Source organism: Pavona decussata, unplaced genomic scaffold, assembly GCF_977016875.1.
Source record: "Pavona decussata unplaced genomic scaffold, jaPavDecu1.1 SCAFFOLD_133, whole genome shotgun sequence".
Taxonomy (NCBI): Eukaryota; Metazoa; Cnidaria; class Anthozoa; order Scleractinia; family Agariciidae; genus Pavona; species Pavona decussata.
The window spans coordinates 1455001-1482804 of NW_028145546.1; the positions used below are offsets into that span (position 1 = coordinate 1455001).

A 27804-nucleotide genomic window follows, 5' to 3' on the forward strand; every position below is an offset into this window, starting at 1 on the left:
TTGCGACTCTTGGTTTTGCTTCCTGGCAATTAAGGTTCTCATTTCTCGGTTAAGATAAGCACATAAATAAACAGAATTCACTACTAACAACGGGAATGTACACCACAAAGGGTGTCCTCCGCGGGCGCCTTGTTGAACGTTTCGAGAATAGTCATTTAGCCAAGAGAACGCCGGCTGCTTCGGTAAACGACTGCATGCGAAATACAAGACTCACCTAAACACATTCAACTGAAAAGTAGCACAGGCAGTTTTGAAATCTTAGTACAACTCGTTTCGACAGATACCTTCAAGTGTTTTGGAAACTTATTGAAATGAAAAAGTTCAGAAATGAGTGGTACAACTTCTTCGTTGCCAGAATGGCCAATTTCTTATTTACACGTTCTTTCGATCGTTTACATGAGGTCCCATTTCCAAAGGTTTTCTCTCACAGGCGAAACACACAAACAGAAAAATTGAAATCGGGTAATTAATTACAACGGAAGGGTAAATTAAAACGATGTCACCTTTTAACAGAAAATAATCAACATCCCATTATCTGAGCTACAACATTTCCCAAGTATCTATCTTTACTAATATGAAGTTACTAAGGTATTGTTAAAACGTCTCAAAAAAAAAATTTATGAAATCCACAAAAGAGAGAAAAGAGCTTAATTACCACGAAAAGATTATTTGTACTTTCTGAAAACTCAGAAGAAAGCTGTACTTGTAATAAACGCTAGCAAGTGTATTCACTGTCTGCGCATGTGTTGTCTAACTAAATTAAATCCTTGTCCCTTCTTCCCGACCTACCTGAAATCTTCAGAAGCTGCTATCTACCTTTCCTAGTCATGAACTTTATTTCCTCTGGTTGTACTCAGCCACTTCAGAGAATGACATATTGATGATATTTAAAATCACTTTCTTTTCTTTTCTTTAGTAACCTGAACGGCACTATTGGGGTGGCACAGGGCTTCCCTGCTGTTGCCAGAGATCCAACGTTTAAATTTTCCATCATGAATCACACCAATAACAGTGGGACAATCACCAACTCGCCTGTCATGTTGACACAACCTGAAGTGAAGATAGCTCTGTATTTTGTTGTCTTCTTTCTTGGGTTATTTGGTAACGCCCTCGTGGTCGCGGTTGTAGCGGGAAAGCGATCAACGCGATCCTTTCACGACATCTTCATCCTCAATCTCGCGATCTCCGATCTGGTCCTCATCGTGGTGTACTTTCCAATGTTCTTTGGCTACACCATTGGGCAGTTCAGAGCGACCAAGATATTCTGCCAGTTGATTTGGCCCCTCATCACTGTTGGTTACCTGTCCAGCATCTTCAACATTACCTCGATGGCCGTTCATCGATGCAGAGTGATTGTGAATCCATACGCATCCAGCATGAGTCAGAGGACTATTTACATATGGATAGCGGTTTTGTGGATTGTCTCATTCAGCTGTTTAATACCAGCTATGGTGTACGCTGAAGTGGTCCCTCACAATGGCATGTGCTATGACGCCTGGCCAAGTTTACAGATCAAAAAAGCATTTACACTCTTTATGGTGGTAATACAGTATTTCCTTCCTCTATCTATCATCGCTATTGCCTATGTTCGCATTGGATTGGAACTAAAAGGCCCAAAGGCTCGTAAGCTATCAAGACAGTCCAGGGCACTTTCTACAACAAGGAGACGAGAAAACAGCCAAGTTGTGCGAACCATAGCATCTATTGTCATCGTATTTGCAGTGTGCATGTTTCCAAAGCATCTTACACGACTTTATTACTACTTTGGTAAAAACAGCCCCCAAACTCGAGCGAAAGTCCACAAAATGCTTATATTTTCCGAAATCTTTGCTATCCTCCACAGCTGCCTGAATCCGCTAGTTTATGGTACAGTCATGAAGCATTTTCGCGCCGAATACATGAGGTACCTCAACATTATTTTCTGCTGCCGCTGGAGTTCAAGTTTAAGAAGGATTGACTTCACTAGAGGATATGCGAGTAACTCCGTTGACTCTGCATCAAGCGAAAGATCCAATCGCACAATCAGGTCAGAAGCGGACATTTACCCCCTAAATACCACAGAGATGGCAGCTACAGCTACACCCGGACTTGAACTTGTTGATGTACAACCGGCTGAAACAGGAATCATTGACCATTTTGCCGAGGAGCAAGGTCGAAACACAGCAAGCAAAGTACACACAAAACTGTAAACAGCTGTTTGGAATGAACGACTGATACCACAAGAGTCACTAGATGCATTTGGACATTATGTACTATATTATGATTATTATCTCGGAATTAGAACAAAGCAAACAATTTTAAATGCCTAGTGACGAAACTCCGGCCCATGTAATATATCATTTTTTTGAACTGCATTTAGCTGATTCTAATCTTAAAGTTAATTCATTCAGATAGAAATCAATTAATGTTTTTTTGTTTTGTTTTGTGTGGTCCTTGCAATCCTTTCCTATTTTGATTAGTCGCGTAAAATGATTATGATAAAAGCAAATTGTGTATATAATGTATGTTAATGTTGTCAAGGACGCTCATCATAATAAAGAACTTGTACAATGTCTAAACATTTCACTGCTCTGCTTCCACACCAGTCCCAGTCTCACCAGGCATCAGATGCTGTGTCTCCAGGGTGGAGTGGAAGCTATGAACCCCGAATGCCTACTATTATATACCATTTCAAAGGTTTTGTTTGGAGAATTTAAAAAAAATCATACCAGCACTCATGGAAGTTACAGATTCGGGTAGAAAGTAAAAAACAAAACAAACGAACAAAAAACCTTTTAGTTTAATCTTAATTCTTCTTTATATATCTAAGAGAGTGTGGTTTCTTGTCAAATACTGAGACTGATTGGCTTGATCTTTGACCTTACTTAGAAATGGAAAAAGAAAAAGTTACGAGGGGTGATTGATTGGCAAGCGTGATAACAGCAAAAGAGTAAAACTAAATGCTTTCAATTTGATCCCTCCAAGAGATTGTTGTCCATTCCATGTCTTGCTAACTGCTTTTGCAGGTAATATCTGGTAAACATCGTTAGAAGTAAGAGCTAGGGTTAATTACATTAAGGCTCAATTTACACTCACAACAAAAGTGTTTAGTTTAAAGAAAAAAATGTAATAATAACAACAACAATAATAATAATAATAATAATAATAATTAAATAGATAAATAAGTGCGGCCGGTTTGTTCCCCAAAGGACACTGAAATCGCAAAAAAAAACAAATTTCAATGACACAATCGACTACCTCCGAAGCGAACCAAACTGACTTTACTATCAGTTGATTTCTCACTGAAAATGTGACCTGAAGTATTTAAAGTCACGGTTCTAGAATGAATAACATCTTGTCCCGTGTGATGCCACTAAAGCTCCATTCACACAAACAAAACATGATCAATTAAACCAGGTTTAGCAAAATGAAACTTGGCAACAGAAAGCTGAACCATTCATTGGCTTTGACATAGGATTCAAGTGAGCTTGAACCCATGCTTTCATTTTGTGCTAGATCTGTAGTCGAGAAAAATTCGAAAGCAGGTTTTATGAAGGAAACAACTTTAAACTGTGCTTAACTAAACAGCTTTTAAACATGTTTAAGTCTTGGTGTGAATGACTAAGGCGAAAGATTCATAACACAGTAAAAGGGACTGTTAGGACGGATTTCAAAACCGGTGTTTTTTTCGTCGTTGCTTTTTAATTCTTTGCTCTTTCGTGACGGGAGGTAATGCTTTCAATTTTGTTCCTAGAATTTACGGATCTTGATCTCCTGCGGTCGAACTTGCAATTAATGTGAGTCGACCTAATTTCCTATATAGTGAAACTCCGTGTCTTCTATCTTTCATCTTTTGGCAAAGGCGTTAAAAGAGATAGTAGAAATACCTTAATTATCGAGGAGGAAAAGATTACAAGTGCCAACCCCAGAAACGTGTAGTACATTGTCCAATTAGTGCCTGCAAGGAACCTGGAAGTTCCATACGGGAGTTACAATCATGACCTAAGCTAAATTAAAGTTAGTGGCGCAAAAATTAGCTACCTTCAGTAAGATCTCCAAACCATTTCCTTAACAAGTTACTTCGCACTCTTCATCCACAATTAAATGGTTTGGTAGCTTTTTCAATTTTTTGAATCTGTGAAAATGAGACGATTTGCATACGGTCCAAGCTTTTCGTACCATTTCTTTCTCATTGCGTCATCGATGCGACACTAAACATTTTAATTCAACATTAAACAAAAGATTTGTTTCGAGATTAAATTGAAACTATTTCGTGGTTAATTTCGCAATTCAAAATAAGCGAACTTAAGCCTTACCTATCTTTGATGGGTACATTTTGTACTGAACAAATAAACCTTATATCGCCGTATTTATATTACTTTTCCTCCAGTGATAATTTTAAACCTTCACATGATTATGTAAAGGGAATTAACTCTTGATTATTCAGTATTTATCAGATAATTTTGTTATTCAATTATGATTTGCTGCTTTAGTTTTAGATAAAAAGGTTTTGCGAAGGATAGCCTTTTTCTGCATGGAACGTTAACCATAGAATACAATAGTTTTAACTCAAGACTTTTAAAATCTTAATAACAAATTTACTAGTTCCGCGTAGTGCTGTTGTTGTCGCCAACATTCATCGCCTTTCCTGTAAAATAAATAATTCGATTTCTACGGTGAAAAAGTGTTAAGTAGGAAATGTTCTTATTAGTCTAACAAAGGAAAAAATAATCACCTCGCTCAAACGGAGTTTGTGTTAAAAAATAAACTAACATTTTATTACAATTTCTTTAACTTGGCTGATAATTGCTCTTTATGATTTTCTTTAACACTCGATTTAGAACAAACCTTTCAATAAGATTTTCCCTGCGCTAGTACATCCGTTTGCATATTCCCACACATAATCAACGTTCAACCGGTACACATGAATCATGTATATTTTGCGGCTACAGGGCTTTGAAAGATCCCCCTTTCAACTGACCTAATGATCAGCCGCAGAATCAGTTAATTGAAAGGGTTTCCATTAGACTATTCATCGGTGTTGTGATCGAATTTAGCCTTGATAGGAAAAGCATTGTCCTGTCTTGATTGCATAGTGACATGTATTTAAATAATGGCAGATTCTTTATTTATCTGGTAGAGATACAAAGTCATCCCGACTCCGTGTCAAATTTCGAGAAGCTTGCCTTAAGCTTTGTTCCTGCCGACAGCTCAGGTGATATCTGCCATCTTAAAGGATTAAGCTTCTCTTTGAAGCCGAAAAAAAGCTTAAGCTAACCTTTACTTTTAGGGAATTGATTAGTAGTTTAGTGTAACTTGGTGGAACTGCACTTACGCGGAAACAAGATGAACATATCGAACAGCATCAACGGCTCCAGGATGACGGATGATGAATCAGCGAGGAAGGCAACGTTGGGAATTTTTGTTCTGACTTTTGTTTTCGGTTCAACTGGAAACCTTCTTGTTCTTCTCGTTGTCGCTAAGAAACACAGCCGCTCAATTAACGATATTTTTATCGTACACTTGGCCATTTCTGACCTGAGCTTTATTCTGTTATGCCTACCAGTGTTTATCTACATGCAAGTATCGACTTTCCAAGGATCCCTCGTGTATTGTAAAATAATCTGGCCCATGATGACCGTCTCATTTTGCGCGGGGATTTTCACGGTGACACACATGGCGGTCCATCGCTGCAAAGCGATCCTTCGTCCTTTTGAGAGTACACTTCAAAAGCGACAGCTAGTTGTGTGTTTTGTATTGATATGGGTTCTTTCCTTTCTTGTCGCCCTTCCGTTGATCATCGTTGCTAAGGTCGGCCCATCGGGAGCTTGTTACGAGGATTGGCCGACAGCCGACCACAAACGAGTCTACACCGCAGTGCTTGCCGGACTACAGTACTTCGTCCCATTAACCATCATTGCCGCAGCGTACATTAGAATTGGAGGAGAACTGTTCCTCACCAAGCGGCGCAGCTCTTTCATGTCCCAGCTAAAAGCAATCGAGGAAGCCAGGAAACAGGAAAACAAAAAAATTGCAAAAATTCTTGCCACGATAATTGTGTCCTTTGCAGTCTGTATGTTACCGATTCATGTAGCTTGGATACTCATTGATTTTGGTAGTGAAAGCGATCAGAAGGTAGCACTGGTTATTTTCAAATTTTCCGATATGTTGGCGGTGTTTCACAGCTGTTTGAACCCGTTGATCTATGGAACGGTAACTCGCCAGTTTCGTGAGGATTACATCAAGTATCTATCTTTCATTCTACACTGCTGCAAGTCTATCTCGCTGGAAAAAGCTTATAAAGAGGATTCGTGTGCTAACATGCTTAAAAATGAAAGACAGAAGAGCCGCCGCACATACACCACTCAAACTGAACTCTTAGAAATGCACCAGTCTGGACCAAACGAGGTCTAATTTAACGTCACTGCATTTCAATAGCGTCCAACGCACCAAAAGTTACTGAAAACAATCAAATCTGATTCTGATTATGCTAGTTCCTCTCTCATACCAACGTTTTCTACTTTTTTTGCTTACTAGGTCGATTTTTCACCATTTTGTTTTTCAATTTTTTCTGCAGCTTAAATTGGATGCCACTTAAAAATCAGGGGAGTGAGTTAAACTTGTTCATTCATTAAATGTTTTCATTTTTATTTTTTCAGGATTCTTTTTAGTCTTACTTTCAGTGAGGGTTACCTGTCTTTTGAGTAATTGTAGAAGTCTTCTGAAGTTTTGTTTCTGCTTATAGGGGAGTTGTTCGAAGTGAACAGTGTTCATTAGATATGAACTGGCTAAACAAGCAAGTGTGCGGTTTGAAATGCCACTTTTTTCAGAAATAAGGGAAACAGGATATGTGAGTTTAGCTAATATACGTAAACTGAAGTTCACAGTTGAAGTTAATTGACCTTTTGTCATTTAAATTACTGACTTAACCTAATGGTACTGGAACAATATAGAAAGCTTTTTAATTAGGGAGGTATAATTACCACAGCTCTCGCATGCTACACAATGTCATTACTACTGCCGTAGCCTAAACAGCCGGAACAATTAACACTTGCACGTTTTAGTACAATTTCATTTGCATGGAGGATTTCCTTATACGCCTGGGGGTGTTTTCTGACGGGTATATAGTAAAGGAGTTTTTAATTAATGAGAAAAAGGCAAACAGAAATGCTCGGATCGTGCATCATCAGTGAAGGCAAACAACAAGGCTACCAGCATTGCCTGTTTTCACGCAGGAATATATAGTCAAGCGAAATGTACATGCGGGAACGAGCGAAAGCATCTCCCAGCGGGAAGGAAAATTCTACCATGCGCAAGTGGTCTTCTTGCTCGAATATCTCGAAGAAACACTGTTCGGTTTCCAGCAAATAAAGATATCATAGTCTGCTACCCTTAGCTCATTCTAAATTGAAAATCACGACCAGTTAAAGCAACTCGCACTGGGCAACAACAACAGTAATCAAACATTACCCTACAGGTTTTCATATTTAATCTACTGTAAATGTTGAACTATACGGGAAAACTATCAGAAAAATTGTTTCTTCTAATGATAATAATTAAAAGGACTTGCAGTAGGTAGTCATACGCCTTAAAGCCTGTGATAACGAGGTACTGACTGATGCCGGGTTTGTTCTGTGCTAGGATGCTTTTTTTCTTGTTCAAGTTGAATTGACGGATTCACTCCTCCCCGTGGCTTACATTGCTCACGATCGTTAACAAACCTTTTCCAATCGTTAGCATCCTGGCCTAGGGCATTCATGTCTCGTTTACACGCGTCTCTGTACTTTAGGTGCGGCCGTCCATTTGTTGTCTGTTGATTACTAATTCAGCAGACAGTGTATCTTTAGGAATTCTCCTGTCCTCCATATGACACACGTACCCAAACCAGCGATAGTAATTTGACGTAAGAGTGTAAACATAGAGGGTAGTCCAGCTCCAGCAAGGACTTTACTGTTGAAGATTTTGCCTTTCAAAGGAAATGCCTGGGATATGACAAGGGCACCTTGCAAGTGGAAAGAATGGAGTCTTTTCTCTTTTGTTGTGCACACGGTCCGCGACCGACTCACTGCCGCAAAGAAGGGCCGACTCAACTCGTCTGATGATGCCTGCTAAAAACAAAGCCACCTTTCTGGAGATCTTCAGGCTTTTGTTCTCCAAGATTCCCTTAGACAGGCCTGGCTGGGCAGACTTTCCAAAGTGATTTTCAAGCTCTACTTAAGGACGGTGCCAACTGATACTGTAGTATTTTTGTGCGGTTTATGACTATGCGGGAAAAGCAGATCTTAGCAAGGGCTATTGAAATCCAAAAACAAAATAAGGGGTAACCACGCATTTTTTTAGAGATAAATAAGCAACAATTATTCTTAAAAGCAGTAAAATACAAAGCAATGTGTGGCGTTTTTTTTTTTTTTTTTCAAAATTGAAGCTTTATTATCTCTGAAAAATGTATGGTTACCCCCAATTTTCTTTTTGGATACCAAAAGCACTTACTAAGTTCTGCTTCCTCCGCATAGTTTTAAACCGCGCAAAAATATCCCTGTATTAGTAGGCTCCACCTATAGGAAAACCGAGTATCTCGAGATGCGCAGAACGTATGCGCAGTAACAAAAGTAGGCACCGTTCTTAAAGGGGCAAATAATGAAACCTACGTAGAAAAATTACTGTCAACAACTAAAACATGAAAGAAGAATAACTCAATTTTGACCTTAATTTTGAACTCCTGGAACCAGACGTTGAACGGGAAAGTTAATTCAATGAGTAGCATAGGATAAATTAGTTACGCAGTGCTTTCTCACCTAAAGTCACTCGTGGGATATTTCACGGTATACCACTCAAAAGCATTGCATAACTAGTATTTATTAACAATTGGGTCATTGGATAACGCATTTCCAGAGTTTTTTTCCGAGAAGTAGCGCCCATTAAACGACACTATGTTGTTTTCAAAATAAAAACACTCATTAAACCTTGGGACAACGCAAAAACCGCATTAGAAAGACTCGGTAACGGCTTGTTGCTCTTTGCTGTCACCTCTAGCCGGAAAAATACAGGAGTTCTCTATGCCTTAATAAACGATGAAAACGATAGTACTATAGCCAGTTTTCCTGCGGATATTATTTGTTCGTTTTGTTTCTTTACTTTTGGAAACGTGAACGGCAAACTGACTTTACTGTCTATTTCGTTGCTCGCCTTGTGGTATGTTAAAAACGTCAATTCCTTGAAATTTTTAGTCAAAGCGGAAAAATAGTTCTTTTAGTTTCCAGACATTTGTATTTTTCATTAAATAAATTTTCTTTTAATGGGTTTTAAGACCATTAGAGGAAATTATCACTCTCAAAGGCATGTAATCACGTGATAATTGCCAAGTACGTAGCCTTCATACCTAGTGTCATGCAGACAGTTCACTATAAACTCGCATGCGACTCGGATCTTCTGAATAAAACCAGGTTTTAAAGGTACAGAAGCAACATCAGTGGGCGTTACTGGGAGTATGATATCATCTTATTACGAGAATTGTGTTCCACAAAAACAAAACCAGAATCATCAGAGAGCATATGCAAACGGTGAGCCGGCTGTTCCATGAATACTATACCATTGCACAATCTGGCCATGTTACTGGTGCAGTGTCCTATAAAAAAAAAAAGATCGCTGAAGTCTACGAACGAACGAAGAAGACCAAACAAGTGTGATTCTAGTGCTCCGTTGTGTGTAGACTGCTTTTTATAGTCTACCTAGACAGCCACAGAAGATGGCACATCACTTAACTCCTTAAGTCTAGTCGAACTTAATAATACCCAAGCCACTGTGAGACAGTCGGCCAATCCTTCAAGGCCGGAAAATTCAAGCCTCGTGAGATCCTCGTGTTATGGTTTTCGTTTTCATAAAAAAATGGCCCTCGGCTCTGCAGCCGATGTAATCCTCAGCTTGCAATGTAGCATGCAAAGATATGGCGCGGCCAGCATTATTTCACTCACCCGTTAGTAACGGGGAATGGATGAGGAATTGGACTGTTTTCCACTTGCAGTAGCATCATAGAATAAAATTATGATTCTCAGGAGAGTCGAGCTTAGAAAGGATGGCCAGAAACTCTAAAAACTGCCTTCATACATCTATTCATTAATGTATATACATGTTTAAGGATCAATAGACACCCTTATATGAACGCCATAAAAATTGTTATCCATCCACTGTGGGACTGTTGGCCGTGGTTGCTCATCGTCACTCCTATTGTCTAACACTCTCAGGCAGTGGCCGTGTATTGTTGAATTACTCAAAAGCGTTTAACCTCAAAGAAACCTTGCACTGACGTTTAGCAAAAACTGGAAAACTTTCGTGTTGTAGTACTAGTGTAACTTTCTAACCAACAATTCGTTTAAAAAAATATAAAGAGTGTGGAACTGGATTCTGTCCAATGACAGAAGGTAATCATTGACTATGCATTGGACATGTGCGCTTGACGCTTATTTAATACGCCTTGTGATCGTCAACCTCAACTCTCTGTACACAGTTTATATTTTGTGGGCTGCAACAGAAAGCATGGTTTACGTAGTTTAGGGTTTTTGAGTAACCAGACGATTTTGTTAGAAATTTGTGACCATCCTACGTATTTCACAATACATTTGCAGTTCAAAATACAGCAAAACAAGAAGGTGTGCGGTTTGACCAGAGCCCTACGCATGCGCACAGCCAAATTACTCGCGGTGTCCCAGCCATGAACAGCTGTTTCGTCCGTCCTACGACTCATCAGAGTGGCATAGTAAAGACATAAAGGTCTCATTGGAAATCATGAACCTCGTAAGCACCGATTACATTTGATTAAATCTGGTCATGGTTAATAAGATTGTAAGATAAAAAAAAAGGCCTTGGTATTGCGGACCCACTAAAGCGACTAAATTAACGCAAAATTTGGCAAAGGCAAAAACACTGGTTTTTAATAATTGGCTTGAATAAATCAACGGAACAGCTTGTTACTGAAAAGACATCATAATTTCTGGCTCAGCTAAAGATTTCAACCTAAGAGCATTATTGTTTTTGAGACAAAGCTCCACGCGGCCTGAGAGGTAGGTAGAAACGTATACTCAGTGAAATTGATTTAGCCGTCCTGGATGGAGAATACTTTTGAAAAAGCAAGCATTGTGTCAGCTCAGAAAGGAAATAGCTGTATTTTGTTTTGAGGTGTTTTTGTCACCGTACAACAGCTATGCTTAAATTTACAGCCCCGAGACATGAAATGATGGTAAAACGTATGGGTTAGAAGAAACGACCTGAGAATATTTGCTTGGAATTCTACTTCGACTGAAGCGCGCTGTCACTACCTGTGAATTATTAAAACTGACGCAAAGTTTGTTTTGAAATAATTTCATTATGTTTGTGGAAACTACCATTTATGTTTAATTATGAGAAAAGATTCGTCGAGTATCTGATTCACGTTCTAGCTTATTGCGAGGGAATATATTACCTCAATTCAATTCTGGAAGCATTTTCTAAATAGCATATACTATGTTGGACGACATCCGGTGAAATCTTTTAGTGATTTTGAATAGTCGATGGTTACTTATAATTTTGCTGCTAATATAAAGTGCTGCAGAAAACGAACGAACTTCACCTGCTTAGATATGCGACGATATACTGATAACAAATCGTTGTATTGAGGTGTTTTGGTTAATGAAACCAAACAGTGCCAAAAGAATAATAATAATAACAATAATAATTATAAGAAGAAGAAGAAGAAGAAGAAGAAGAAGAAGAAGAAGAAGAAATGAAATCTTCAATGATAATAATAATAATAATAATAATAATAATAATAATAATAATAATAACAATAATTTATTCACGTCCTATTTTAAGTTTCGCTTGGCTCACAGGTTACGCTACGTGCCCTGTGTTGCTTTCCTATACTGTGCATACAGATAGTTTTACTGCGCACATAATAATGAAAAGATTAAGAGACCAACAAAACCCAGATCTGAGGATTTCACCTTCATAAAGGTTTAGCTACAAAATAATACCATTTTAAGTGGCACGGAATGTCTTTAATGCCATTATTATACTACTCTGATATGATCGATCACAAAAATTCGAACAAAAAGAATTCTCAGTGCGCATTCGTTAGTTGGAATGCTAATGGACAAAAAACCTGGCAATTAAACAATATTCTTAATGAAGAGGAATTACCACGGAAAATCGTCAGCAATCACCAGGCAAATTATTGAAATAAATCATTTAAACATTTTTTCCTTGCTTTATCTAAAAACGTTTCGACTGGATAAAATTCCAAATAGCGTGCGGCGGCCTAATACACAGGCCAGTTGCGATAGCAAGCGATCTCCATCATAATCAATCAAATAAAGAACAACATGCATTTAAACGAACAGCGGTGCCTTTTTCGCGGTCGACCATCACGATCTTATATTATGACTAAACACAGCGGTGAAAAACCTCTAATCCCGGGAAAATAAGGTAAAACTTTGTTTACAGCAATGCAGAGTAAATGACGTGTTTGCTTAAATTTTAGGGTCGTTCGCGTCCTTTAAGCACGAGTTAGTTTAATTTAGACAAGCCGGCGCTTCGGTTTGAATTGAAACGCTCGTTAGTAAGCTTCAAACAAAGGTTTATGAAAAACCCTTCCAATCATGGAGGCGTTTGATGAAGGTATTAATTACATTAAGGTTGTTGAAAAGCTCCCATGTCTTTGTCCTGCCGGTACCAAAACAACAGAGTCGAGCTTTGGATTTAATTCGTATGCAAATAGCAGCAACGCGAAACGGAAAAGGTATGTCCGCAGGTAAATGCTTGAATTGAACCTACCCAGCTTTTTTATCTATTGCTATTTTATCACAAATGTCTGTCCTTTTTTCTTGCCTACAAGGTTCGCTCAAATAAACTTTTCCAGCAGTCTTATTCAACACTAGACCAGGCGAAGAACCTTGAATTGCGACGGCAACTTCGCTATTATGAGCGAGCAATTCTCTATTTTCTGTTTCTTCGAAAAGATTAAAACCAGGTAGGTTCTCTTGTTAATGTTCATATATTTTAAATATAACTAAAATTCGTCTCAAATTGTGTTTATACTGAACTGAATTTTGTGTTTTTATATCCGCCTTAAATGAGTAATTTTAAGGAGGAAAAACACGATACACACTGCCTTTATTTAGTATGATAACACCTTGAAGCCAAACGATGATTACTTTGTAAATTTCGTCGTTTCATTTTAAATCTCGAAAAAATGCTCTTTTTTTTCCTTTTCACTGAGTTCTGAACGTACAATTTTATGATTATAGTCCAAAATTTAAGAATGAAACAGTCTTCGTCCAGGAAAACGTATGAATTATTAAGTATTTGTGGTGGAAATGAAAAAGTTATCAGCTTTTTGTTATGGCAGTAATTGTAACGAGACGAATTTCATCCAACTACAGGAAATCCCCTTAAAAAGAGGATTTTTAACCATTTTTGAAGTAAAAAATTGAACGCGTACGAAAGAGAAGATACGCTCAGATGTATAATTAAGTCGATTGTCGTAATTCTCGTACAATATTCCCCCTTCCGCTGTATGCTTTTCATATAAGCGGGTGTTAATTGGTTCAGATCTGCTTGTGCTTCGATGGCTTGTTACAAAAGTTGAAATTAAAAATGTGAAATTAAACGTGGGCAGTGCTTTAAATGTTACTAAAAGAGCCATTGATTGAGAGTAAAAGTTACGATTCGGATCACTTATTTTATGCCGCGAAAAACTGTCATTTGAATAGATAAGGCTTTGTTAATTTTCTGATTATGAATTACATTATCTCATTTTCAGCGGTAACGACCCTTAAAATTAAAACTTTCAGTTTATTAGAATGGAAAATTAAAAAAGACTTTGAATCAGACTTCTTCTAATCGCTGGTACATTCGGCAAAGTTCTTTCAATGCCAAGTAATGACTGTATACTGCATTCCTCCGATTCATGGTAACATTCGCTCCACATTTGTTGAACAAATATTGATCAAATATGTCAATGAAAACACCTGACGCAAAATAATATTCAAAGAAATTTGCCGAGAGCAATACCTACTTTCCATTTTCTTCCACACATTTCTTCTACGCATTCGTCTCTTACATCTTGATTTCTGCTGTGCTGATTTATTTTTAAAGCTTGTTCTTGCTCTTGTCTACAACGATATATGGCATTTTCCCACAAGTGAATATACACTTCAAATTCGTCCATCAAATTATCAGTTTCCTCACTACGGGCATGTCTTCCTGTTTCTTGTACTGTACACATCTCTGTTAAAAATGATCGTACACCCTGGTCGCATGCGATAGTCGCCATTTTGAATTGGTTTTAAATAAAAGACAAATGCAAGTATTTGCTCGACAAGTATTGAACAAACGTGGCGATCGCTGACAGTTCTAATGTAGACCGTGTAATACCAAATCGAGACGGTGCCCCTGGCTGGATTGGTTTTTACTCTAAGCTACTTGTACCTTTTACTCTACTTCCCGCTTTTCAGTTGAAAATATGACGTCATATTGTGACTTCATCCTATTCGTATTGTTACAAATACAATGTTATCAATTATCTTCCCTTTCTCACCCAGTTCACTTCCCCCCCCCCCCCCCCCCCATTCTCTCTTAGCTTACTCCCCCTTTTTCCTTAGTCCCCCTCCTTTTTCTCCTTGTTCGTATCCCTTTCTCTCTAAGTTCCCACCACCTTCTCTCCCGGTGGTTCCCTTTACTCCCGGGTTCTCATCTTACTCAGGCCACAGTTAGCTCGGCCTCTCGCCGATTATAACAAGAGGAACTGCTGGCAGCCTTACAACAATCGATCACGTGGAATAAAGACAACGCCCGTTTTTTGACCATCTGGTGAGATTTACAAATAGACCAACCAGAGATCTTAATTAATCAAATTGAAACTAAAATTTTTTGGTGTCTTGAAACTGCAAGAGTATTTTAACCTCTGAAAGAGAACCTTCCAAGTTGTGTAGTGTATTTAAAGATGTGTATCTTAAGATAGCAACATGACAACGATGACTTAGGTGACGTAAAATTAAGGGTGATTTGCATTTGCCACCTCGGATTTCTTGAATAGCTCCATAACATCAGAAAAATGCCTGTTAAAATATAGTTGCTATGTAGACGTCATTTTTTAACAATGCCAGTCCTCGATGTTTTGCATAAAACTTTCTGCTACAACAAAAGAAACTGGTGAGTTATTGTTGCTTAATTATCTCCAAAAAATGCGTGGTTACCCCCAAATTCAAATAGCCCCTGCGAAGAGCTGCTATTCATTAACCGAGCAAAAATACCTGTATTAGATGATAGATAGATAGTTGATAAATAGTTTTATGAATATAACTTTGCAACCCAAGGGTTGAATTACGTTATATTTACAGGAAAAGGATTTAAAAATATATATATTTATAATAACATTAAAAAAAAAAAAAAACTACCTTAAATCGCTACAGATTTTTTGGTGTCTTGAATGGCACCGACCTTAACAGAGCAGCAAAAATGGCCTTATCTTCAGCGTTCTACGTTATGGATAATTTACATATTCAAGGTATGTTTTTTCTTCGTAATATACGATTCTAAGTATATCGACAAATACACGACAGAGCACATTTAAATTTACAACAATTGAGAACTAATTGAAAACTTTATTAACACAACTTGTTTTCCGTCTTAAATTCCGTAATTAACGCTAATTTGCCACTCAACAGTAAATTACAGTTCGTTAATCCATAAACTATAGCGATGATTTCCCGAATTCTCATCCTCCGTGGAGTAAAATGAATGCAGCGCCAAAAAGGCATGCAGTCATGTTTTTTTCAATCTGTTAAAAAACTGTGAAGTATATATCATAACGATATCTCTCCTAAAATTGAAAAAAAATTCATTTGGCTACGTATTTCACGAGGAGGAGAAGAAAAGAACTTTTTAGAGAAAATCTTACTGCTTTTTCAATCAATAGATAACAGCTAGTTGTCAAGTTTGTCAAAGCCTCTTTTAAGTAAAGTTTTGTCAAATTTCTATGATTTAATGACGCTGGCTGCAAAATGTGTTGTAAGCGCGCCAACTGTCACAAGGGAATTTCGAAGCTCTTGGCAAAAACATACATGTATGATCCAAAAGCAGCCTTACGTGCGGCGGATATGTTTGTTTTGAATAGAAATCAACTTTTAATAATGTTTTACACCTAACCTTTCTCCCTGCCAAGTTTGCTTTCATTCACTGGGCGAGAGAAGAGAAACCACAGTCGTTAAAGACATCTGCCTTTTACTTTTAAGTATGTTTTACAAAGAAGAGAATTTCTTGATCTAGAGAACATCTTCTATGAGTCAAAAATTCCTGTCGATCGCATTTCAGGAACTTTTGTGAATTATTGAGTCGAATTCGAAATGAATACCATGAACATTGCAATTTATTTCTCCCGTGTCGTATGGTAAGTAAAATATTAATTAATATTCTAGAACGTTAGAAAACCAAAAATAATTTATACATATAACGTGATAAGAGGCTACCAAGGAAAATTAAAACTATATTTCTTACAATGCCGGTGGTTGATAATGAACAATTTTACAAAACAAAAATTTTAGTTTATTTCTGTAATTACTAAACTATATTTTTGTGTGTGTTCTATTGGAAATGCCGCTTTGCCAGAGAAAATAACAGACGCTTTAAACGGCAATTAAGGTTAGTAGCCGAAAAGGATTTATCTTATTTAAAGAGGCTGTGTATTGTTTTCGATTTCCTTAAGATAGTATGTACGTCAACAGCAAATATTCTTACCTATCCTTTAAAATCCTTTTTAACTATGTAGGATTATTAATGGAGGATGTACGACAATTTTGAATTAACAGTAGTCAGAGTATAAGGTGTTTTATAACACCTTATACTTTAAATATTTAAAAATATTTCCTTGATTAGCGAAGAATTTAGACTCAGCCTTTTGAAGTGGAGCCAGGGGTCTTCTTTGTTTTGACACGCATTTTAGTTGCAGGTGCACGAAAACTTTTGGGGAACTGAAATTAAAGATATGATTTAATACGTCTGTGGAAGAGTTTTCTTTGGAAGACCATTTCTAAAACTATAGCAACAATAAAAATCTTACTAATTCTTTGAGATTTTAGCTGGTAACTATAAAGCTCACGAAAATGTAAGTGAAAAAATTAACATTGAAATTAGACGTTGATCGGAGCTGATAGACACCGCACGTGTGTTTGAATGGAAAAAACATAAAAGATTTTTCGCCTAGTCGTCGGAATATTTGTATTTTAGTTGAAGGTTTCCGCTAACAAACGCTTTGCACTTTTCAAATAGCTGTTCTCGGAGCATTGTTAATTTTTTTTCGTTGGAGATGTCCGGATATACAGACATGCCATCTGCCAGATGCACGTAGGGTTGAAGCAGTGAAAAGGAGGCGCATTCTCTGCAGATACTCCAATCTTAATCTGTTTGCTGGTTATAACGTGATTAGTTTTTTTCATCAATCTCGTCAATATTGTAGCGCGATTAATTTTCAAACAGAAGGAATAGGCTAAAAAAAAAAAACACTAAGCAGGGCTTGAGCCAAACACCGCGCAAACAATTTAAATCAAGTCTAGTTCGTTGAAAAATTTAACCAAACGAGAAGAAGGCATCACGTCATTTTTATTCGAAAAAGGAGTTGATTCTTTTTCGCTTTGTAAGGCCGGGATATAACACGACAAGAAGCGACCTCTTAGAAATACGACCAGGTAAGATATTAAATTTACTTGGAATTTTACAGTCAAAATAAAAACCGCCTTAATTTATCGCACAGAGCCAAATAAATATCGCTACCACTACCTACGCTAACAATGTCAGTTAAAGCTTTCTCCTCGGAGTAGGCTAAGAATGGTACTACAGTAACCATTAAGGCATTTTTAGGGAATGGTTAAAACTCGTATTCATTTAAACAGAGTATACTCACAAGAGTATACTTTTCGGGGATAATATTGTTTTAAATTTAAATTTTTTCTTTCGAAAAACAGAGAGTTAATTTTAAAAAGTCAAATGTTGGTACTTCAAAAACGCCGCTAGTAAATAAAGGAATGGATGAGTTTGCACTTAATATCTGAACCGTCACTTTTCCATGAAGATTTGGAGCGTGATTCTTGATTTGCATTATTTTCATTATATATTAACAGGGAGTAATGACGGAGTTCATTGTTCACTTTTATTGATTTTTAATAACACTGACGTATCGTAATAATTACCAACTGTATATTTCACGAGTGTTCCTTTTTTTTGTCGGTTAACGAGATGGAATGAACCTGCGCGTGGAATGGCGATATTTAACGATAATTTATTACGGAGGAAATCAGCTTTTTTAAAACAAGTTTTACCTGAAGCAAATGTATCGAACTGAATCAGATGGTGCTGTATTTCGAGTTAAGCAAAAGAAAACTGAAAAATATGTTGAATTAACTCTGCCTGATTTCAAGATAACGCATTCATAACTACCAGTTTACTCTATGGAAAGCCGTAACAGACACGCCTACTTTTGATCAAAACAAGATATTTTCTTTTTGAATGTCTACACGAAAATTTGTATTCCTTGGAATTTTGAAAGGATCGAATATGTTATTTATTGCCAAACACGTGCAGCTATAAAAACAGTAACAGGCCATTTTCAAGTCGAACATGCCAAAATTGGTTATTTTAATAAAATTCTCCCCAAGTTTGTCAAAGTACACAAGGAACAGAATTGCTTATTTGAAATTTCTTAATTTGAAGCCCAGCTCTAAAAATTAGGGTGGCCGTTTTCTTTTTTTAACTGTTTGGACAAAACTGCACAAGCTTGCCAGGGAGTCGTTCTATGCAGGCAAATTAAAATGAACAGCTATAGAAAAACAAGGAAGAAAAACACGAAATATTCTACATTCTTAGTCAGTGCCACTGATGCACTCAGATGTTTGGAATATTGCTTCCAAGCCTAGTTTTACAACCGAAACGACTGAAAATTTTGCTGCATGCGAGAAAAGGACTAATCACTCTTGGGTCATTTGGAACATAGGATACACCAATGTTATACCATGGTTCTTTCTACCAGTCTACAAGGAAATTGATATATAGAGATAAAACAAAACGATTTCTTGCGTCGTTTTGGCAAATATTTGGTGTTTTCTATGACAATTTTTATATCCATCAGCGATTGAAAATACAAATAAATCTAATTTATAACGCGATACACCAAGCAAATTATTTCGTCGTACAGCAAAAGATTTGTTGGGATAAGCTGAAACATTGAATATATTGCGTGCTACAGAAACTGAGAAACAGCTATTTCGATTGTTAAACCGTTAGGAAAGGCGTAACAGGTTTACGTAATCGAAGAGCAAAATTTTGTGCCACTTGTACGAGTGACATCTTTGCGGACTGAAATTCAATTTGCTTTTTCGGAAGCACGAATGATGCCTTAACTTTAATTATAGAGTATTATTTTCAGTTTACAGACATTTATAATTGTTGGATGTGTTCCTGATGCTGTCAAAATAAGAGAATAAAATAAGAATGCCTTATCTCCCTCGTCAAAGAACGAATAACTTCAAATTAAAAATAGATTGGAAGAAAGTTGATTGAAAGTCTCAATATCGCTCTAACAGGCAGTAAAATTTGACAGAATTAATTTTTAATGAATTTTTCTATTTAAACAATGTTTGACATACAAACTGGCTTTTCCCACTACCCAGGCCGAACAATGTTATTAAAAAGCGTCCGTTAATTTCAATGACTAAACCCTGTGCAAAATGGCCTTTTTGTGCATTTAGCAAACAACAGGCTGTCGAATGCGGCTCACTCTTGTTTCAGAGGGATATTGTCATTTAAATCAGGAAACATTTATGAATAAGATCAATTACAGTGTATGTTTCTCGGATCAGTATAATTTGCGCCCCAGCCCTTCAGAAAACCAAGGCTCTGAGGATCGTTTTTATCAAAGACAACACGAACATTCAGTCAACTGACACAAGATACTTCTTAGGAACTGCAGCATTCAAATTCTAAATCGGCAAAAATGAGGAAATAGGTTGTCATCTGATCCGTACAATGAAGATCCCCGCAGATGTTTAAAAGGCTTTTCAAAAGCGCCGGGAATTTTAACAAGGTTTGTTTATCTTAACATTTTATCCGCGTTGATTGAGAGTTATATCTAGAAATTGCAGTGGACTAGGACATAAATTAGTCGCGATAATCACCGCTTAGATAAATTTCTACGCTTTATTCTATTAAATTGATCGAATCATTGGCTTTAAGGGTAGAATAACAATGTATCGCCGTTGCCTTGGTTTGCTAAAATAGTAGAATTTGATCGAGCTTGTAATATTTAATGTTGCACAGAAAATGTCATGCTACAGTTTTTAATCAAGGCAGATATATCAAGATTTTACTATTCGTGCGGTTTGAAAAACAAGTCCAGACCTCGGTCGTTCAAAGATGAGATAATTCTTGCCAGTGGACAAATCGCTATCCAGTGGATAAACTGTACTCCAATCAATACCTTTTATTCGCTCTTTTAACAACTGGATTTTTAAATTCAGAACTCGCTCTTTCCGATTAACTTCTGAACAGGGACAAATTGATCAGTGCATCTAACGTTAGATTCTACATTGGGTGACCACATTATTATATCTAAAACTTATAAACCTTCTGCTTTTAAAGACTTAACCAACAACTCTAATTATCCCTCGCGGTGTCACTTTCAAGCATCAATCTGCAGATAATTTTAAAAGGCATTTATTGGACATTGGACAATACAACAGCACGAGGTTTTTGCCATTAACAAAGTGTACATTTAAGTCCTATTTAGGACTGATCAATTTCTGCGCAAACTGACTTTCGTGCGCTTCGAGAAAATTGACCAAACCAATTCATAACTAAAACAAAGGAAATCATAATCCCGGGTCGGCTGTTTTTGAGTTTACAATTGTGTGCATTTACGGAAATACTTCTAAAAGCATCAGTTGAAATTTATTTAGATTGCTTGAGACATTTACACTGAAATTCTTATTGAACGATAACTACTAAAATTACTCCCAAAGATACAATTTAAGAGAATGACATATTATTCAGTAAGTGACACAGGCACACTCGGAAAAAAAAATCCGAGTGCTCCTATCAGGAGTCGAACCTAAGACCTTCCGATTACTTGTTCCGATGCTCTACCACTGAGCTACAGGAGACTCGTGGGAGCTAAGGCCATTAAACTAGGTTCATGGGACAAACATCCTGCATACTGCTAGGATTGGAATGCAATGTGTGGCATATGCGTAATGGAATAAATGTGATCGAAAATTTTAAGCCTGGTGAATAAATGAGAATGATGTATTATTCAGTAATGCAGGCATCCGAGCACCCGGATACAATTTAAGCGTACAAAGCCTTGAATTCTTGAGGAAAATTTACCTATATGTGACTTTCTGTATCAGACTGGAGTCCACGCGTTAATGGCTTACACTAAGACAATGAACGTTTTCTTTTTTCTCAGTCAGGAATAGTCGAGCGTGAAAAGAACGCGAACGCGGCGAGCGTGGAAATCGCTTGCCGCGGGCTGGAACTAAAAACGCGACATCTGCAGCGAGACAATAGATTTTTGTAAAACGTGTTTCTAAAGAGCTTCCTACCCACGCGGAAACTATTCAAAACGGTCGAAAACTACTTTGTAAGAAGACTTGTTTTTAGGTAAAAATCGTTCTCTGGTTAAAATTTTTAAAAACATGAGTTTTCGGCTATCAGTCTATAGCCTTTAACGAATGAAAAAATGTAGCGCGTAAACGGAAATATATACAGAAAGGGTGCTAAAATTTGAGAATAAAAAGAAGTGTGATAAAAGCTAAAAGGTAAAAATGGAAATGAGGGCTAATTACAATAAAATGGAATATTGCCTAGGCAATGGCAATTACTCCGCAAAAATGATATCCGTGTTGTAAACAAACCATTAAAAACCCTTCAACAAGAATTCCCGTCTCCAAAGTTCAGACAACCCTTGGATCTTCAGCGCAATGTTGTTTACAAAATTCCATGTAAAGACTGTTCTTGGAACTACATAGGTGAAACCGGAAGAAGCTTCCAAACCCGCAAAAAGGAACATCAACGGAATTTGAAGAATTTTTCTAATGGATCTAACGTTGCCAACCATGCTTGCAATCATTGCATTGATTTTGACAATGCTTGCGTTATTGACAAGGGCGTTTACCGCGTTCGTAGAACACTCAAATCCTGGCACACAGCGAAAACTGTCAACGCGGACAATAACCAACTCAAAGCCGTTGCCTAGGCAATATTCCATTTTATTGTAATTAGCCCTCATTTCCATTTTTACCTTTTAGCTTTTATCATACTTTTTTTTTATTCTCAAATTTTAGCACCCTTTCTGTATATATTTCCGTTTACGCGCTACATTTTTTCATTCGTTAAAGTGCCTATGAAGCGAAAATTGCTTTTGTGTAGTTATAAAATTTGCACTTTAACATGTACGATTCCGAAGTTTTAGAGTACTGGGGTAAACTTGTAGATTTTACAAACGCTCAAAGTTGGGCTATTTTGCTTTCAAAAATGGTCAGAGGACTGGGTCGAGTTTTATGCTGAATTCCAAGTTGTGACGTCACGTTGGTGCCAAAAGTTTGTTTACTTTCATTCCGTTCTTGCCGCCGAAAAGGATTGTAGAAAGAGAAAAGCATGTCTAGCGATTCTGTGAACGATCGATTCTGGCAACTCTCTTTGTTACGGACGCCAGCAACGCAATATCGCCCTCGCTGTCGCTTATCTTTCTTCTCTTCCGCCATGATGAATTGCAATTCTTGGCACCAACGTGACGTCAGCGGTTATTGTCACCTGGCATTTTGGCCGCGCGATTCGAATACCATTTTTGAAGGCAAAGTTGCCCAACTTTGAGCGCTCACAAAATCGGCAATTTTTACCCCAGCAATCTCAAACTTTGAAATCCCGTGTTTGAAAGGGTAAATTTTATAACTACCTAAAGACAATTTTCGCTTCATAGGCACTTTAAAGGCTATAGACTGATAGCCGAAAGCTCATGTTTTGAAAAATTTTAACCAGAGAACGATTTTTACCTAATATGTCTTATCCTGGTTAAAGACTTGTTTTGTTGCACTACGGAGTCAAAGCTTGATTAAAAAGCGTCCGTTTTTGTAGTGAGCGCACGGAAGAGCAAACCTTACAATATGTTCCTCTTTTTCTTCCAATGCTGAGTAAATGTAAACCGTAAACCTCTGTTTTCAAAAATCTCTACTTTTGGTAGTGATTTTCTTGTTGTTTTCTCCGGTCAAAAAGGCAACGAGTTACGTCGTTTTTCGCTTAATAAAAAAGGCAACGGTAAGACGCACGAAAACTCTTGTTTCTCACTTACGCCAGTGCTTGCTCTACCCATGGAAAAGCACAATCTTAGTTTCTCCTCTCAATCAATTGCTTATCCCAGAGGAAAAAAATGAACTTTTTCACAGTCTAAAAAATTCTTAAGCAGATTTCTTAAGCAGGACAGTACATGATAGCGGTCTGAATTTTTTTCTAACATAGTGTTTGAGTTTGCTGAGCTAGTTCTTGTAGCTATATTGGACCGAAATCACAAGAAAATCGACTGACTGGAAAAAATCTTCCTTCAATGTGGGCTGCCTGTGGACTCGGTCATCAATGACAGAAGATAGATTAAAGTGCCCCTAACCCTTCAATTTGTTTTCTTTTGGTAGATTTCCAAGAACTCTTTCAAGAACTCATTTTCGAAAAAATTTTTGAGAAATATTGAATCCTTTTGTTTTTACAAGCAGAAGAAGGCAGTCTTGTCGATATTTTCACCTATCGTTCGCATTAGTCCCCCACTCGGCCAAATATGGAGCGTGACGTAAGAAAAGGACATCGTGCAAAAATATCCGAAGATTCGCGGTAATGTTTCAATTGTAAACAGAGAAAATGGTTGGAAATTGTGTGGTTTTTGGATGGAACAACTCTCGAAATGTAGAGAAAGGAATCAGCATGCATAAGATTCCTTCTGATAACGATCCGAGGCCTTTTCTTACGTCACATCGAAGAAAGTGTCGCTTCCCATTGGCTCGTTCCTAATGAGCCCACGAGACAAAAAATTGTCCAGCGGGGCTTAAAGGGCGCAAAAATTCAAAAATTTCAGTAACTTTAAGCGCTCGTAAAAAGAAAAGGATTCAATATTTCTGAAAAAAAATTTCGAAAATGAGTTCTTCACAGAAATGGAAATCTACCAAAAGAAAACAAATTGAAGGGTTAGGGGCACTTTAAGTGGCCTTGCTATGCTGTTAATTCATCGCGGAACGGGCTTCACTCCACTCCAACAGAGATCTATGACATGAAGTCAAATTGGAGACGAATATAGAACAGCCTAATAGGCTCGTTTTTGAGACTTAATATCCTGATACCGAAACCTGGAATTTTAGCTCCAGTTCCTTCAAACCACTGTCTCTGTTCAAAATGACGAAGGCTTTCAACGCATTTTTGAAACCATCCATACAAAGTGTTCAACTGCCATTCACAGTATAACTTGAGTTTAAAGTGATATATAAACCATCATTGTGTAGCAGAGACCTTGGGGGCAGTTTCAAGCTAAACAAGGTGTTTATGCCATAATAAATCATGACAATTTAAGACAAAAAGCATCAGTGTGTTTTGTTTTCTTTAAAGGTCTTTGAGGCAACTTTCTGTGTAGGGGTGAAAACAAACACGTCCAACTATAAATCCAGTCTGTATACGGGAGACCCATGTGAGGGGTGTGCGGAGTTTGTCCCCTCAGACAAAACCTCCTAGGTATAGGGCCTTGTTAAAGGGGAAGTATCATGGGGTTTTTGACCTCTTTTGTTCAAAAAGGTGAAATAAGACCTTCACTTTGCTAGAAAATAATTCTAGAACAACGACAGGAGAGAAATCAACTCAATTCTTGACAGGAACAACTCGTACTCTGTTCTAGCGCAGTTTAGAAACAAAGATACGAAAACTTGAAAAACATTAGCCTAACATTTTTCAAGTTTCAATCCATACCGGCCTACTCTGTCTCTGGCCAGAGGCACTTATCGAAAGTTTTACTGCACTGGGGTGATAATTTATAACAAAACTAGACAATTATTTTTTGTTTCTGTTGTCAGACAAACATTTTTGGGTTTTGAAATGACATCAAATTCTCGTGATACTTCCCCTTTAAGTCTAGTTATTTTGCCACTGCTTTGAATAATATTTCATTTGTTTCCCCCTAGGAAAGAAAGACTGCAAGAAGAACCAACTCAAGAACACTTCTTGGAAAAGCGTCGGTTATTTTTCTCTGTGGTTCCTTCTGCCCCTTCCGTTTCTACTGACTGAGGACATCAGAAGCCGAGAACATGCCCAACAACTCCACCCACTCACATCAACAAAGTGAAACAGAGAGAAACGTGCGCGTTGGATTCTACATCGCCACGTTTGTCATCGGACTGGTTGGAAACCTGCTCGTTTTAATCGTCATCGCGGCCAAACGCGCCAAGAAAACAGTTAACGATTTGTTCATCATGAATTTAGCAGTATCGGACCTTATGCTCATATTTTTCCTTCCTCTTCATATCTACGGCATGTTTCACATCATTCCCGTCAGCGCGTTTTTCTGTCATTTCATTCGTCCGCTCATGACAGTATCATTCTTTGTCAGTGTCTACACTCTGACGTCAATGGCAATCCATCGGTGTCACGTGATCCTAAACCCCTTTAAACAGGACATTCGTCAGAAATCCGCTGTACTATGGATTACAGTACTGTGGATTCTGTCGTTTACTAACGTTCTTCCGCTGATGATTGTCACCAAACCGGAGCAATCTACAGAATGCATTGAAAACTGGCCTAGTCAAGACCACAGGCGGGCCTACACCGCAGCCCTGTTCATACTACAGTATGTGCTTCCTTTAGTTATCATCGCAATAGCATACGTCAGAATCGGTCTTGATCTAAACCGCTCGTGCCGAGGTTGTTACAGCACTAAAGCATCCGTCAACAGTATGGAGAACCAAGCGAGAAGAAAGGAAAACTTCAAGGTAACAAAAACTCTAGCGATCATAGTTGTGATATTTGCGGTCTGCATGCTGCCGAGTCAGGTTGGTTGGATGTTGCTAGACTTTGGAAATGAGCAACAGCAAAATATCGCCATGGTCATATTCAAGTTCTCACTTGTACTCACAGTTTTCCACAGCTGTCTCAACCCTCTTGTGTACGGAAGTATCACCAAACAATTCAGACGTGGTTACGTCAAATATCTCTCCTATTTGTGTTACTGTTGCAGATTCAAGATCTTGAAGGAGTTCAAACTTTTGCGTCCGTTAGAAAGTTCTTCACAAGGTCGTGAAGATTCAAAACGACCACTCAACGGACATCTAGGAGAAGAGAAACTTCACACGATATCTTGCTCCGAAAATAAAACAACCAAGGAAGGACTGATCAGAAACGAAGTGATCGTCGATACTATAACTGTACTATAAGAATTTTGAAGTCTTAGAGATTACTCTTTCTCAGTACGTCCCATCCTTCTCCATTTTGAATGTCATATAAGCATAATTGCGAACCGCAAAACTATTACATTCTAGAAACTGTTTCTGCCGTTTATGCGTGTAGGTAAAGATTGAAAGCAGTCGAACTTCGCCGACGAGCAAGTAGCAGCATTGTTTCTCGGGCTGGCAGGTTTGGTGGATCTTACAAAACTGACATGGGAGGTGGCTCGGGGGGGGGGGGGGGGGGGGGGGAAGGGGGCGTGCAAATCAAGCCCCTAAACCACAAAGAATTTCCTATTCTGTACTAAGCCTTAGGAGGGGAGGGGATGTCTTTTACATACGTTTTTAACCCAACTAAGGAAAGTGTCATAAAATATTAAGACGAAATTTGACAACGCGTTTCAGCTTTTACCCGAAAATTAATTAGGCAATTATAGCTAATGTCGCGTGTTTTAATAACGCAGCAATAAAAAATGTGATGGTAATCAGTATAAAAGAGAGTGGGCGAACCTAACTCAAAGGTTAATGAAGCGATTCTCTCAAAATAGCTATTTATGATCAATTTAAAAGTCAAATCAATATTATACGATTAAGACATTTATGTAAAAATACCTACAGAATGAAAAGTAGAATATAATTAACAAGAATAGCACCAGGCTGAATCAAATAGTGCCAAACGTTGACTCCCCTGTAATAAAGACAATTGTCTCACCTTAAAGGACACTTTTGGTGGTAAAAAACCTCGTTGTCGTAGCTGATACGTAACAAGTTGAGGAAACGCGTGTTCTGGTGACATCATGTTGTAGCAGATGTCGCATTTTGTAAAAACGCAACAATCGACATTGTAAGAACGCCCCAACGCACGTTTTAATAAACCGAGCTGTCGTAAAAAAGCGACAGTTTGCGACAACATATTATAAAAATTTTGCGCATCCTGCACAAAATACAGGCGGTAACAAAATGTGACGAGAATACACCTACTGCTTATATCTAGCCTTTTTTTATATAAATAAAAGTGATTATTTTAACGACTTCGCAAACGAGTGAGTGATTTTATTTCGAAATAGTTTTGTAGAGAAGCAACCCATTCCCGTGGGGAGGGGGGCATTTCTCGGAATTTTTGGAGGGGCTGCACTGCACTGTTCTCCAAGTTCTTACCCCATTGCAAAGTATAATGTATCCTTCTCCATACCGGTTTTTAGACCTGGCTCCCCCTCCCCACCCCCCCACCCCCGCCAAAAAAAAAGAGAAAATAAATAAATAAATAAACACAAAAACAGAAAAAGTAAACAGTGTTTTCACTAAGCGTGTTAATCAAGCTGGACACATACGCGGTTTCATAGCC

The 27804-nt window shown here is 37.8% G+C and overlaps 3 protein-coding genes across 3 annotated transcripts; all 3 read left to right on the top strand.

The window, feature by feature from the left end:
• Window positions 1-992: 992 nt before the first annotated feature.
• LOC146468115 (neuropeptide Y receptor type 1-like) lies at window positions 993-2189 on the top strand. Its single transcript, XM_085125136.1, has one exon. It carries the CDS (start codon window positions 993-995, stop codon window positions 2187-2189), a length of 1197 nt encoding a protein of 398 aa, XP_084981262.1.
• A 3136-nt stretch (window positions 2190-5325) lies between these two features.
• On the top strand, window positions 5326-6393 carry LOC146468116 (neuropeptide FF receptor 2-like). The gene has a single exon (XM_085125137.1). The coding sequence runs from the start codon at window positions 5326-5328 to the stop codon at window positions 6391-6393; it is 1068 nt and encodes a 355-aa protein (XP_084981263.1).
• Window positions 6394-12919: 6526 nt separating this feature from the next.
• LOC146468117 (neuropeptide FF receptor 1-like) lies at window positions 12920-26632 on the top strand. Its single transcript, XM_085124753.1, has 2 exons — window positions 12920-12979; window positions 25206-26632. The coding sequence occupies exon 2, from the start codon at window positions 25329-25331 to the stop codon at window positions 26448-26450; it is 1122 nt and encodes a 373-aa protein (XP_084980879.1). The 5' UTR covers window positions 12920-12979; window positions 25206-25328; the 3' UTR covers window positions 26451-26632.
• Window positions 26633-27804: the final 1172 nt, after the last annotated feature.

What these genes read in the sequence shown, in the direction of transcription:
- LOC146468115 (XM_085125136.1), top strand. Translation starts at nt 993, where the DNA reads ATGAATCACACCAATAACAGTGGGACAATCACCAACTCGCCTGTCATG.
- LOC146468116 (XM_085125137.1), top strand. Translation starts at nt 5,326, where the DNA reads ATGAACATATCGAACAGCATCAACGGCTCCAGGATGACGGATGATGAA.
- LOC146468117 (XM_085124753.1), top strand. Translation starts at nt 25,329, where the DNA reads ATGCCCAACAACTCCACCCACTCACATCAACAAAGTGAAACAGAGAGA.